This window comes from Miniopterus natalensis, chromosome 11 (genome assembly GCF_054644295.1).
Source record: "Miniopterus natalensis isolate mMinNat1 chromosome 11, mMinNat1.hap1, whole genome shotgun sequence".
NCBI classification, from domain to species: Eukaryota; Metazoa; Chordata; class Mammalia; order Chiroptera; family Miniopteridae; genus Miniopterus; species Miniopterus natalensis.
In genome coordinates this window covers 19,602,647-19,616,467 of record NC_142091.1, presented here as the reverse complement: position 1 = coordinate 19,616,467, position 13,821 = coordinate 19,602,647, and the positions used below count along the sequence as shown (strand labels likewise).

The following is a 13,821-nucleotide window of genomic DNA, read 5'->3' as shown; positions in this document are numbered from 1 at the left end:
AATGACAGGACCTACATAAGGTGATTGGCACATAGTTAGAAATTATTATTAACTATATACACTGCTTGGTATAATATATTGCATATATAATAGATAAGTAAATGTGACCTGATCTGATATTTTACAATTTAATCAGTTTGTATTAATTGGTAGCCACTGTTTCTTCATTTAAAGTAATTTTTAGAATCTGTTAGCACATTGTTTGGGGGGGCTACATTTACATTAATTTACATAGTCAAAATGTTTCTGATTCTTCTGAATGTTCTTGAATATTACAGAAAGAAATTGTTTGTCAATCTGAACTCAGGGTATATAGAATGAGGCTCTACTGAAGTATATCAACAATATTCACAGGAATAAAATTGTAACAAAGCCCAAAGTTGGAGCAATGAATGCAGTAAGAGACTGTTTTTTTGTTCGTTTGTTTCCTCACTCAAGGACATGCTTAGAGGGAGGAAGGGAGAGAGAAAGACAGAAACATGAATCTGTTGCCTTCTGTATGCTCCCTGACCAGGAATCAAACCCGTAACCTTTCGGTGCATGGGACAGTGTTCAGCCAACTGAGCCCCTGCAGCTGGGCAGCAAGAAACTGTATTTTATTAGTTACTCTCAAGCTCCTATCCTAAATATCTTTCTTAACCAAAATTGCTGGTTTCTTTTTTTCTCACTAAATTATGAAGAGTTGGCCATAGGAAAGGGGATAATAGTAAAAAGCAAAAGTATAATAATCCAGAATCTATATAACTAATTCATAAGAAATGCAGTTGTTTTATATAGTTTCTCTTGATCTGTTTGAGGATTAAGTTTCTGAAAAATGGTTAGTAATACGAAAATGAGAAACATTTTTCTTGTTTAAACATATGGACCAATTGCAAAGAAACAAAATATAGGGACTATGAAGATAAAGATATTTGTGAAATAGAAAAAAAATAATTCAGTGAGAATGTCCAAACAAGTTGCAAATGACGTTCGCTCTCAATTATTGTATCTTCTTCACTGTAGTTCTTTTGAAGTCTTTCTTAAACCCAGTGATGCCTCCTCCCACGTGGCACCTTCTGATACTGATGGCTCCTTGACCCTGCTGCCTAATGCAGCAGATGCCACTCATGTCAGGCCAGCTAATGGCCCATTTTACTCTGACTGTGAGAGCATTTCACTCCCTCTCCCCTGGGGATCACTTTTGATGTTAACTGATTCTGTTCATGATTTTAATTTAACAATGTTTTCTAAATAATATTAAAACTCAGATTACCTGGGCAAGGCAGCAACATTTGGCAAATGGAACAGTAGTTGTTGGCTGATAAATTGTTGTCCCTTACACTGAGTCTGCTCGGCTGGGCTTCTAAAATAAACTCCCAGTAAGACACCCTTACTCCCCTAAATATCTCAGCAAAACAATTAGCTTGTACAACCTGTTACATTTTTTAAAGTATTCATTTGTTCATTTCTTTAATGAAGAAACCCAAATTCATCATGTTGAAAGGTGGATGTATAAAGTTACTTGGTTTTTCAGTAGCTACGTATCAGTATTTTTTATAGTGCTCCATTTTTTAAAAGATCAATTCAATTTGAGAATTATAATATCCAAAATAATTATCTAAATGTAAAATGTGTTAGGGAGTATTGTTCCTATAATTTAGTTATTTGCTTGATTATTTCAGATTATTAATTATTTGCTTGATTATAATCTGCCTTCTTAGCTTATTTTAGAGACTGTCTTCGAAGGAAAGATATATAGAATGACTTTGGAGCACAAATAAGTATTTTTTAAATTTTATCAGAAGTCTTTGAAGTAATCTTTTGGTAAAGTTCATTTGCATTCTGAAAGTTACTGAGGTTTTGGTGTAAGTATCTGAACCTAATGAAGAAAAGAATATAAGCTTATTTCTGTTATTTTAACCAACAAACTAACTTCGAAGAGTAAAAAGGATATTATTATTTAAAGAGTATAAAGAAAATTGTTTACATTAGTATCATTGCCACCAGCTCTCTTAGTAAAATGAGTTATTAGATAGTGATACTTAAAAATCAAAGTGCCCTTGTTCAACTTTATTTCTGTGTGTATTTGTAGAATTTCGGAAACTTTGCTTTAGAGTAGAGGATGGGGAAGAGTTTACAAATTATTTACATTTAAGAACAAAATAAATGTTTGTTTTATTTCTCCTCTTGATAAGTGTTGGAATATTATTTTTCTTTCCCACTGATTTCTAAATCTTTCTGGTTACACTATTGCTACAGTAACTGTATGACTCATAAGAGGAATATTTGTGTGAAAGATTAAGATGGTAATTCTTTAAAAATGATATCCATAGACTACCATATATAGGCAGCATCAGTGAAGTGAAAAAAGTCCTGCAACAATAGGCAAAGTTTTCCAAAATAATATTTTCTTTTGTTGTCAATAAGGTAAGAAGGTAGTAAAACTTATTTTAAGTTAAAATTCTAACAAAAGGTCGTTGCTGTATTTATGAACATTCTGAAGTCAAAATGAGCTTAACCAAAAGCTAATCTTCTACAAATGTACTTACTAAAATTCTAAGCTATTAAGTTAATATCTAGAAGAATCAAGTTGCACTGAAGAAAGCCTGAAGAGTTGTGTATTAGAAAGTTTTCTGAGCATTTGGTTGGCATTTTTCTATAGGAAGTTCATCCAGCTATTAACAGACATTACAGGAAAATGATTTTTCACAGTCTCACAGTTTCCACCTTGAGGTAGTTGTTTCCTTTCTAAATAAATGATTCCATGAAAATGCACTCCTTTGTACTAGGCACTCTAACGGGCACAGGGATTGAAGAGTCAAGTTAAAACAGTTTTTTTTTCTGTATAATTATAACAACAAATGTTATGACAGAGAAAGTGGGGGTGGAACACGCAAATAAGTAGTTGGGAGAGTAGAAAAGACATCTTTAAAAGCCAAAGATTCATTTGTTCCTTCAATAAATATTGAACACTTTAATATGTGCCAGGCACTATTATAAATCACAAGGATACGGAATATAAACAAATATACATGTCAGATAGTTAAAATGGAAAGAGAAGAATAAACGTAACTTGTTAACGAGAGATATTTTAGATAGATTCTCCAGTGAAGGCCTCGTAATTGATGTCTTTTGAGCAGAGATCTGAATGAACTATCATGCAGATATCTGGGGAAAAGGGGAGGAATGTTCCATGCATAACACAACAGGCAGTTCAAAGGTGCTGAGGCACGTTTGGGGAGTAGCAAAGAGGCCACTGCAGCCAGATGGAAGCCATTCTATACAGGGACTTTTAGGTTTTGAACAGAGGAGTGGTATAATCGGAGTAAGTTTCTTAAAAGTGTGATTAGTTAGGGAGCAGTTGCAATAACTCAAGGGAAAGTAAGGACGGGTATGGTGGAGGTGGAAGTGGTGAGAAGTGGTTGGATTCAGGACCTGATTTTTATAGATGAGTAGGAGTTAAGTTTGCTGAAGAAAAGGGAAGGTAAAGGTAGCAATCAGTATTTGTTAGCTGATCGTTTCATACTATATATTTCGAAAACCATAGGTCTACAGATCAGACCAGACCTGATGATAGTTTCTAATGTTGCCATTTTGTCCTCCGCAACCTTGCAAAATTGAGTATTTCCCATTCTTTTAAAAAACACACAAAAACCCCCCCCCCACAAAACAGAGTTCTTGTCCCTTTTATTTTATTTATTTGTTTGTTTTTTAGATGATTTTTTAAATTGATTTTGAGAGAGGAAAGGGGAGAGAGAGAAACATTGATGTGAGAGCAAAACTTAGATTGGCTGCCTCTTGCATGCCCCCCCCCCAGATTGAGCCCGAAACCCCAGGCATGTGCCCTGAGCAGGAATCAAACTGACAGCCCTTCAGTGCACAGGATGAAACCCAACCAACTGAGCCACACTGGCCAGGATGAGTATTCCCACTCTTAAAGAAACTCTTTTTCTCTATTCTAGGGCAGAATGATAAATCCTTCCCATACTACTTACCTGGTCTGTATTTAACTCAGTGTGGAAGAGCAAAGACAATCTGCAGTACGCATCCAAAAAAGCAAAACAAGTGCAATATTAAGTGACCGGTGGGGAAGAGACTTACTAGTAGGACAGAGTTGAGAAAAGCTTCACAAAGATATGGCATGAGAGTAGAATAGAATTTCAGTGGGTAAAAACAGTGGAGGCTAGGGGGAGACAGTCTGGGGGGTGGAATGCATTGGGGATGTCTGCGGAGGTAAAAAGTCCATGACACTGCTAAGTGCGGGCAGACCCCGGATGTACTGTGTGTGTGGCTCCACACCACTGCAGGAAAGCGAGTCCTCATCTTTTTGCTGGTGGAGGGACTCACCTTCAATTAAAAAAACAACACATCTGTGAAGTGCAATAAAGCGAAGCACAGTGAAGTGAGGTGTGCCTGGACTGGAAAGACAGGAGTAAACAGGCCATGCAGCTGGGAGGACTAGCATAGCATAGCATGGAACAAATTACTAAATTACTAATGGGATGGAATCATCTTACCAAAGAGAAAGCACTTTGTTGCACAGGAGAGGAAACTAGGCAAAGTGCTCTTGAGGAAGTGGCATTCACACCCGGGAGGGATGAGTAGGACTTAGCAAAGCAAGAAGGGTGGGTAGGTTTCTTGCAAAGAAGACCTAGAAAGAGGAGAGGAGTTTGAAGGACCGAAAGCCAAAAGAAGACTGAGTGCAGAGGGGTATGAATAATAGTGGTGAATGCTTTCAGGACCTTTGAGGTGCTATGTAATCCCCAACTATAGAGGACGACCTGGAATGACCCAATAAAGATTTGAGAATTTTTCCCGTGGCCTTTGTAGAGCCTTAAGCCAGAGATCTACTTCCTCACAGGAGTTGAGGCAAGATGATCTTGGGGCACATATAGTGTTCAATGTTGCAGTTGATTAAGATCAATTTGGGGGCTACTGTTAAAATTTAGTCATGGAAGTGTGAAAGTGTACGTTAAAGTTTTATTTGAGGAACAGACACAATTATTATTTTAAGGTAAGACCACTCAAAATACTGGACATACTTTGTGATATCCAGTTGGTGGAGAAGAAAGACCAGTGTTGACCCTGAGAAGCATTAAAGATATAGGAGTCATCTACACAAATATGACTAAAGGTGTGGGATTTCATGAAAGTTCTAGGAAGAGAAAACTTTTTAAAAAATGTTACTTTTGCCCTAGCCAGTTTTGCCCAGTGGTTAGTGCATCGGCTCACAGACTGAAGGGTCCCGGGTTCGATTCCAGCCAAGGGCACTAACCTCGGTTGCAGACTCGATCCCCAGCCCAGTCGGGGCTTGTGCAGGAGGCAACCAATTGATGTGTCTCGCTCACAAAGATGTTTCTCTCTCTCTCCCACCCCCTCTCTCCCCTCCTTCCACTCTGAAAAGCAATTGAAAAAATATCTTCAGGTGTAGATTAAAAAATTTTATATATAAAAGAAACAAACACTACTTTTGATTAATGTTTGTCATATTTGCAGAGTAGTACTTAAGAGCTTGGGTTTTGGAGAACTAGGGCTGTTTGGGTTTGAATCCCAGCTCTGCCACTTAGTACCCTGGGCTGAGTGATCTTGGGCAGCTTTTCTGTGCCTTAGTTTCTTCATCTGTAAAGTGAGGATAATAGTGGTACCTATGCTGTGGGGCTTTTAAATCATTTAATATTTGTTTACAAAGAACTTCAAACAATGCCTTGCATATAGTAGGAACAGTTTGTGATTAATTGTAAAAACAAAAAACCAGAATTTCAAAAAAAAATGAAGTTGATCTTAGATATCTTTACAAGATCATTGCATCTACTTTTCCAGCTCCTCTTACATTCTAAAGAAATTACTTCATAATCCTGTACTTTGAACCACTCATCAGGGTGTGTTTATTATTAGCAAACTTTCAGTGTCCTGGGGATGACTTCTTTATTCCTGAATTGTGGGGCTGGTGAGGGGGAGAGGTTGATCACCTAGCTTGTGGTGTAATCAAGACTTTCTTGTTTGATTGGATATTGCAGATGGTTTGTTAGTCATTACTAATTCAAGAGTGTCCTTAGGCAAGAGCAGGAAGTTGAGTCACCTTCAGTGCTATGACATGGAGTATTTTATTTGTTTTAAAAATGTAGGAAGTTAGTATTTGCTGAAGTAGAGAAGTTACCATTCAACCAGTAGCAGTAAATCCTATATAAAAACTTATTTTCCCAAGGATAGGTAATTCTAATTTATGAATTACTTTAGGTACAGCCTACCACTCTCTTGCTTATCCTAATTCAGATGTCTTACCCTCTTACATCCCTTTGAAATGCTGACCTTTTTCTCACTGCCGTCTTGATTCAGGGCGTGTCTTTTTTTTTTTTTTATCCCTTCATTCCCAAAAAGACTTTGGTGTGGTGGTCAGGCATGATATTCTAGCCTGGAAAAACTCCCATAGCTTTCCCACGTCTAAAGGCCTACCTTTATTTAGTGTGTGTGTCTGTGATATGGGACGAAAATGTTCATTGCCTGCTTTGATTTGTCCGTGAGTTTGGAGAAATTGGTATTGCCCTTTAGTCTTGGGAATCTCCTTTAGGTATTACCTGTTCACCCCTTTATTGGTTAAAATGATGGAAGGTTTTCTTTTCTGGTCGAGTCTGGATGATAAAAACAAAATGGACCACTGTACCTCATTTCTTGCTTACCTGTCCCCTCCACAGTGGCCTCCTCGGTGTTTCACATGACTGGAGTGGTCATGCCCCAGATCATCACATGCTTGGACTTGGATTGTGTTGGGGTCTCAGCTTTAAAGTCACACTCTCAGTGCGGCTACTCTTGGTCCACATTTCTAAAAACTGTTTTGAATTTTTATTTTTGCATTCATGCTTCTTCTCCCCACTTTTCACTGCACTTATAAACCAATATTGTATTGTACGAATCTGTTGGGCTAGAATATAAGTTTCATGAAACAGGGACTGTTTTGATTTTTGTGATCTCCAGGGCCTAAAATAGTGCTTGAATATAGTAGGTGCTCAATAAATACTTCCTGAATAAAAAGAATTAGCTCTATCCGGTGCCTTCAGTTTAAGTGGAAATTGAACTTACATGGAAAGAAAAAAACAGGATATTTTGTTTCACAGACATAAATAAAGGATTTTAATTGAATTTTATTTTAATCACATTACTTTCAGCCAACATTTATTATAACCCACCCTTTCTGAGTAGTAGACACTACTAGACAATAAAATAGAACAATGCATAATATATACTCCAGTGTCCAGGTATTTTACAGTCTAGTCTGGACGAAAACACACACTGTAAGTTAGATAGGTTCGAGAAGCAGTTCTGTACCCGCTAAAGAATACTAAGTTGGAATTTTAGGTCAGTGGTTCTCAGAGTGAGTGGTTCTCAGAGCTCCTTAGACCAGCAGTATCCGAGAATATTCAGACCCAACCCCTAACCTACTGACTGAAAGAAATTCCTGAGTGGGGCGTCTATTTTAACAAGCCCTCCAAGTGGTTCTGATACATACTGAAGTTTGAGAGCCACTGTTTTAGACTGTCTTCCTAAAGAAAAGGTTGCTACTTACATTTGCTTCATTTTATATACTCCATATTGGAGGAACTATGACAAGCTAAAATCAGAATTTAGATTGAACTCAAAGGCATCCATCCCTGTGGTCTCCTCTTACAAGTTGTTTTGTGGGAAGCCCAGATTTCCCCTTGAACTTACTGACCTTACTGCGTTCTAACTGTAGCCCCTACAGATGCTTCAATCACACTTTCAGTAGCCTGTGCAACTGATGATTCAGCAAATACATCATTCTTGCTTTTTCTGCTTTTCATGGTTATTCAACAGTTAACTTTGTTTAACATGTTTATTTAGTCATTGAATTTCTTCTTAAATTTTTTCATTTAAGTAAACAAAAAAACTTCCCCTGGTAAATAAAGCCCAGATCTGTATTTTATTTAATTCACATTTATGGTTGAAGGTTTCTTTTTAGTTTTCTTTTTCTGATACTAAGGATTCAGTTGTGGTTCGAAGCTGTTAAAAAATAATCTTTCCTCTTCTACTTCTTTGCCTTTGATCCATACATTTCCTTTTTTATAAAGGAAACATTCAGATTTGGACCATTTCTTTCCACATAACATTATACAGGGGTGGGAAAAAGTTGGTTTACAGTCATGAGTATGCAAAACAGAGTTTATTCTTGTGTAATTTATTGATTATTGTATTATTTATTTGTATTACAACTCTAAACCTACTTTTGCCCACCTCATATTTTTACCCAAGTGCTAAATGAAAGACATAAACGAATATATAAAGCATTATTTTCTGTTTAGCATATATATTTTGCTATAAATTTGAGTGCTTATAAAATTAATCGTATGGCAGTTACTCTATTTTGTATGTACATTATTTAATTCTTTAATTAGAAATACTGGTGAGAAAATAGGCAGCGATTGCTACACTTTATTTGTACTGGGCTTGTCTGTCCTTTTATATCTTCATTTCTTAAAATTAGTACATTTAGAGGTTTGTTTTTTATTGTTTATGGTTTATAAGAAGAGTATTGGTGAAAAGTTTCCTGAATTTAATTTTTTTTAATCCTCACACAAAGATATGTTTATTGATTTTGGAGAGAGGAAAGGTGGGAGAAACATTGATGTTAGAGAGAAACATGGATCGGTTGCCTTCTGTCCACAGCCCAGCCAGGGAGGGGTCAAACCTGCAGCCTTTTGGTATATGCGACGATGCTCCAACCAACTGAGCTGCCGGGGCCAGGGCTTGAAGTCTACTGTTTTTAGTGAAATACTGAACACTTAATGGTTTATATATGATAGATACTTGATATATGACATATGGTAAATGTTTAATGATTTAAACTTGTGTATAAAGGGATAAAGTCACTATTCCACTTTGAATTTAATGTATGGAAACACTTGGATAAGTTTTGGGGATTTGTATTTATATCTTTGAGAAGCAGCGTATTCTGTGGTTTAAAATCAGAAGCTCTGAAGTGAAACTGCCTGGGTTCAAATCTTTCCTCTGCCTCGGGCAAGTGACCTCTCTGAGTGACCCTGTGTTTCATCTGTATGATAGGCTAAGAACAGTGCCTAGCTCGGAGAGCCATTCTGTAGAGTTAGGTGTAATAATGTCACCATTGTGTGGTGTGGTAATGGAGCCGGGCGTGTAGGGGTGCCGTTGCCATCGGAACCCTCGGGGTGGTGCCTTGCACTACTTAACAGCAACAAAAATTAGAGACAACTCTGATATCTGACACCGGGAAAGGGGATAAATGAATTCTAATTTATCCATATAGTAAGATCTATGAAGCCATTAAAAAGAATGAGAGCCCTACGTGTTGTGTGAAGAAAAGATGCCCATACTATGTGTGGTGCAGGTAGAACATGACATCAGTGGGTAATCATATGTTGTGGAATGTGCACAAGAACAATCCAGAACCTTCACAAAACTGAAGCTGTTTAGTTTTCCCCCTGGGGAGTAACTTATAAGAAGTTTTTGCTTTTCTTCATTATGCATTTCTGCAATTTTTAACATTTTTGAAATTTTAAATAAACTGTAAAAATGAATACATTTATGAACACAAAGTTTAAGGAGTAAAAGGCACTAGATTAGTAACATCATTCACATATTCTGTTTATAAACATCCTAGTTAAAATAATATATGTTCTACATGATTTTAAGCTCACTTATAAAAAGGTCAAAGTATTACAAACGCAGGACATTATTCTTCCATTAAATATTTATTAAGCAATTACTCAGATACTAGCCTACAAGTTAAAATATGAGTGACCTGGTCGTTGCCAAGAAGACAGACATGTAAACAAGTTAATTATAGCTCTTTCTGCTAAATGTTAATACATGAGTAGAAGAGGAAACTAATAATTTTGTGGGAGGTAATCAGGGAAGGCTTACTTGAAGAGGTGACACCTGAGCTCTTTCTCTTGAAGGATGAATAAGTTTATAAGGGGGGGTGGAGCAGAATGTGATAACCTGAACAGCACATATAAGGAAGTGGCATAATTTTGGGAAAAGTTGGAGTGGGGATGGGAATTGGGTGTGTGGAGAAGACTTACTATTCTAGGAAAAAAATAAGTCCAGCTGGCATTTTCCTTTTGATGGCAGAGAGCAAGGAAAATGTTTTTAAAAACAATGAGTGACATTAAAGTTGATTAGGTAACATTGTAAGACGACGACCCTGGTGGTATTGGATAGAAGACACTGGGATGGGGGAAGGAGATGAGAAGTCAGGTACCAAGGAAGGAAACTCTATAGCAGTAAGGTAAAAGAGCTGGTATCCACTGATGGCTGAGTTCTTAGAGAGGGGCTGGGACAGATCAGTCAGAGAGAATGTAAGTGGGATCTACAGGCTGGAGTGAGTGAGCAGCTCGGGGTGATACGTTCTTTAAAAAGGTGGGGAATCCATGTATTCAGGCATGTTTGGAGGCTCTAATGATGCCTGTTGGGATTGTTGCATCGAGGCTTCCAAAGGCTTCTAGTGACTGCTGTCGACTTGTTTGTTCAGCAGCGTATCTTAGGAACTTAGCATTTTAGTTACGTGTTTTTCAAAAGCGTTTTACAGTTGGAGCCATCTTCATGATCAGAGGAGGTAACAAACCGTTGGTGGTCAGTTTGGGGGACTCTGCCTTCCTGGTGGGGAAATAGAGCCTAAAGTGACAGTGAAAGCTGCTGAGAAAAGTGGTTTGATTTATACATGCTGACAGGTTTGCTCCCATTCTCCTTTTAGTAAACATGGGATCTCTTACAGCAAATTCCAGCTCTGGGCATGGTTAGCATTGTGTACAGAACTCCACATCCAGGACTGGGGGAGGGCCCCCCACCCCCCGTGGCCTCTCCAGGATCTCACGCATCTGTGTTTTTTAACAGAATTTTGCCCCCCCCCCCCCCCCCCCGCTGTCAAAACAGATCTTTGCCAACAGTCTAGTAGCAAATGGGTCTGTTCCTGGTACAAATGAAGCTGGCCTAGAATTAGCACTTTGGGTCCCGTGGGCTTATGGGAATGGTCTGTTTAACCGGAGTTACTTACCCAGCGTCACTCAGAAGGCCGTCTGGGCGGCCAGTATAGAAAGAAGAAACCTGTCGAGTTTCTGCACAAGAAGCATGCTCAGTCTCTGGTCTTGCATAAATTTAAAAAAATGTAGTTTTCAGGAACAACAGCTCAGGAATTAGGCTGCTGGGTTTGAGTATCACTTTGATACTAACTAGCTTAGTGAGGCTGTGCCAGACTCAACCACTCTGCCTGTTTCCTCATTAAAATGGAGATCACACTGCTGCGTGTGTCATTGGTTACTGTAAGGACTAAATGAGTTACTGTATTTAGTATACTTAGAACAGTGACTGGCACATAGTAAGCACTCAGTTCATGTTGGTCCACAGATAGATCGTTTTAAGCATTTACTCAGACTCTATTTCCAATTCACACTCACCTCTCCTGACTCCTGGTGGGGATGGGAAATGGAAAAGGGGAGAAAAGGAATTGACGAGGAAATGAATGTGCTTGAATTTAGTAATTTCATAGCTTTTTTTTTTTATGGCTATTACACACCAAAAGCAGTTTTCTAGCTTCCATACCTCGTAAAGATAGAATAACCTTAGACTTGCTATGTTCTGTAGTCCTATCTCCCAGATGATGTTTCCTCACGCCACAGCTTCTTCCTGGGAAATTTGCCTTCCGACAGTTTTAGCACTTACCTGCCCCATTTCAAAACTCGGACAAACCTAAACTCCCAGCCACAACCCCCACCTCCTAGCAACTTTTGGGCTGCTTAAAAGCTGTTTTTGAACTCTAGTTTTCTCTGTTACCGTTTTCTTGGTGTGAGCTCGTCACATAAATAATGAAAATAAATGGAGCTTGGCAGGCTAGTTAAAGTGTGCTTTATATTAAACAGAATGTTTATGATACTTTAGATATTCTGAAGACACTCATATGTATTCCTTCTTAAAGAACCTTGGAGTCCCTAGGAAGGTAGTCACAAAACTGGATTGGGAGGTATTCCCTGAGGTGTAACGCTTTGTGCCTTGTATTAACAGTAATAATGACTATTTGACTCGTGATTTCCAAGGGGATTTTTTGAAATTCTGACTTTTTTTTTTGCTCTGTATCTTTGGGGATGTAGATTTTATTATTTGGTAGTTTCTTTTTAGTGGAGAAGAACCTGGTATATGGGTTTACCTTTCTTCTCTGAATACATGTTTAATTTTGTTTTAATGAATTGTTTTATGTCAAGATGTGTTTTATTTTTAAATTAGTACCCCTCCCACTTTTTTTAGGTGCACCAAATAAACACCAACCGTGATTTTTTTTCTGTATTTATAGGTACTCTTCCTGATGGATGGGAACAAGCCATGACTCAGGATGGAGAAATTTACTATATAAACCATAAGAACAAGACCACCTCTTGGCTAGACCCAAGGCTTGACCCTCGTTTTGGTAAAGGTTCATCTCAAAACCTTTCTAGATATTTTTGATAACCATTTTTTTGTATGTGAATTTGGGAAGGTACATTTAAATAAAATTGCATTACTTTATAGTATTAAAAAATGACTGCTCACCCAACTTTTCTAGTACTATTTTTATACCTTTCACTGTAAACTTGAGAAATTCGGGTCTAAGTCAGCTTTTTAGCTTAGGCTCTTTGGGATGGGATTGAGGGAATGTTGTGGTGGCTGACTAACCAGAATCACTGTTCCTTTCACATTTTTGGGAGACACCGTGATTTGTTTAAAATGGCCTTTGTAGCCACAGTAATAATCAGGCTGTCTTGCTGCATATAAAACCTGGGATCCCAGCTTTTGTCAGTGACCTGGTGTCTGCTTATGCTTAATTTCAGAGAGCAATAAGGACCATTTTGTGGCCTGGGCGTTGTAGTGTTTTCTATCCTAAATGGTTGGGGGGAGGCGGGGACCCTGTCACCCTGGAAATAAGATCAATGACAGCATTTTTTTTTCTTGTGGCTTTTTTGTTTGTTTTTTGTTTTTTTACACATAAAGGTCCTTTTCTTTGTTTTACACTTAGGAAACAAAAAGCAAAGCCATGTTGCTCTCCAAATCACATGACTAAATCACTGATTTGCACAAAGGAATACTCCTCTCCCAAGTGTGCACATTTTGATAATAGTACAAGCTCTTTAATGCCTTTTTATCCAGTTGTGTGTTTTTTTTTTTCACTGTTTTCACTTAGGTTTCTGAGATATTTTTCCAAAGCCATGGAAAAATGACTCTAAAAAGCAGCAGATCATTGTGGTTTCGAAGTTTTCGTCTTGGACTGAATGCAGCTAAATGAAAACAATGTGCAGATCACTGAGTAGGTCAGACTGAGGGGACACAGAACCTTTGAAGCTTTACAGGGGTTGACCTAACAACAACTGTGGGGCCCTTACGGGAAAGAGGAATTAACTCTGTGAATGCCATCAAAACACAATCCTGGGGGTAGGGGAGAGAAAAAACAGCCCGGAGCAGGTTGGGTAAAATAACTTCCCTGTCAGGAACATTACCACAGTTCTCCTATGTCTTTATGTGCACCTTTTAGTAACCCCAACATTGGGGTTTGCCCTAAACTGGTCAGGTTTGTGATTCGCACCCCGTATTCAAGTAAATTCAAAGGTGTGATCAGGGCAGGGACCGTCATTTTGACAGATACTCTGCTTGGCTCAAATGCTACTCTTTTGAGCTTCAAGACCTATTTGGGTGTTAAAAAAGTTAGGTGGCATGTTAATAACTTGCACCTTCAGACTATTTAATACTTGAATAAGCCCTTGTGGTTGAAACAGGAAACTGAGTAAGGTAGAGAATTTAATGTTGCCATTTGTATGGACTGGAACGATA

General features: G+C 38.1%; 1 protein-coding gene across 9 annotated transcripts in view; it reads left to right on the top strand.

Annotated features, from left to right (window-relative positions):
- Positions 1 to 13,821, top strand: part of YAP1 (Yes1 associated transcriptional regulator) — a 102,650-nt gene that overhangs the window by 50,615 nt on the left and 38,214 nt on the right. For 5 of the 9 annotated variants that reach the window (XM_087821584.1, XM_087821580.1, XM_087821582.1 and 2 more), the window contains exon 4: positions 12,314 to 12,433. In XM_087821584.1, the coding sequence (XP_087677710.1) occupies positions 12,314 to 12,433 (120 nt within the window). The remainder of the gene's footprint in view (positions 1 to 12,313; positions 12,434 to 13,821) is intronic. The other 4 variants (XM_087821585.1, XM_087821581.1, XM_087821583.1 and 1 more) reach the window with 1 other exon arrangement.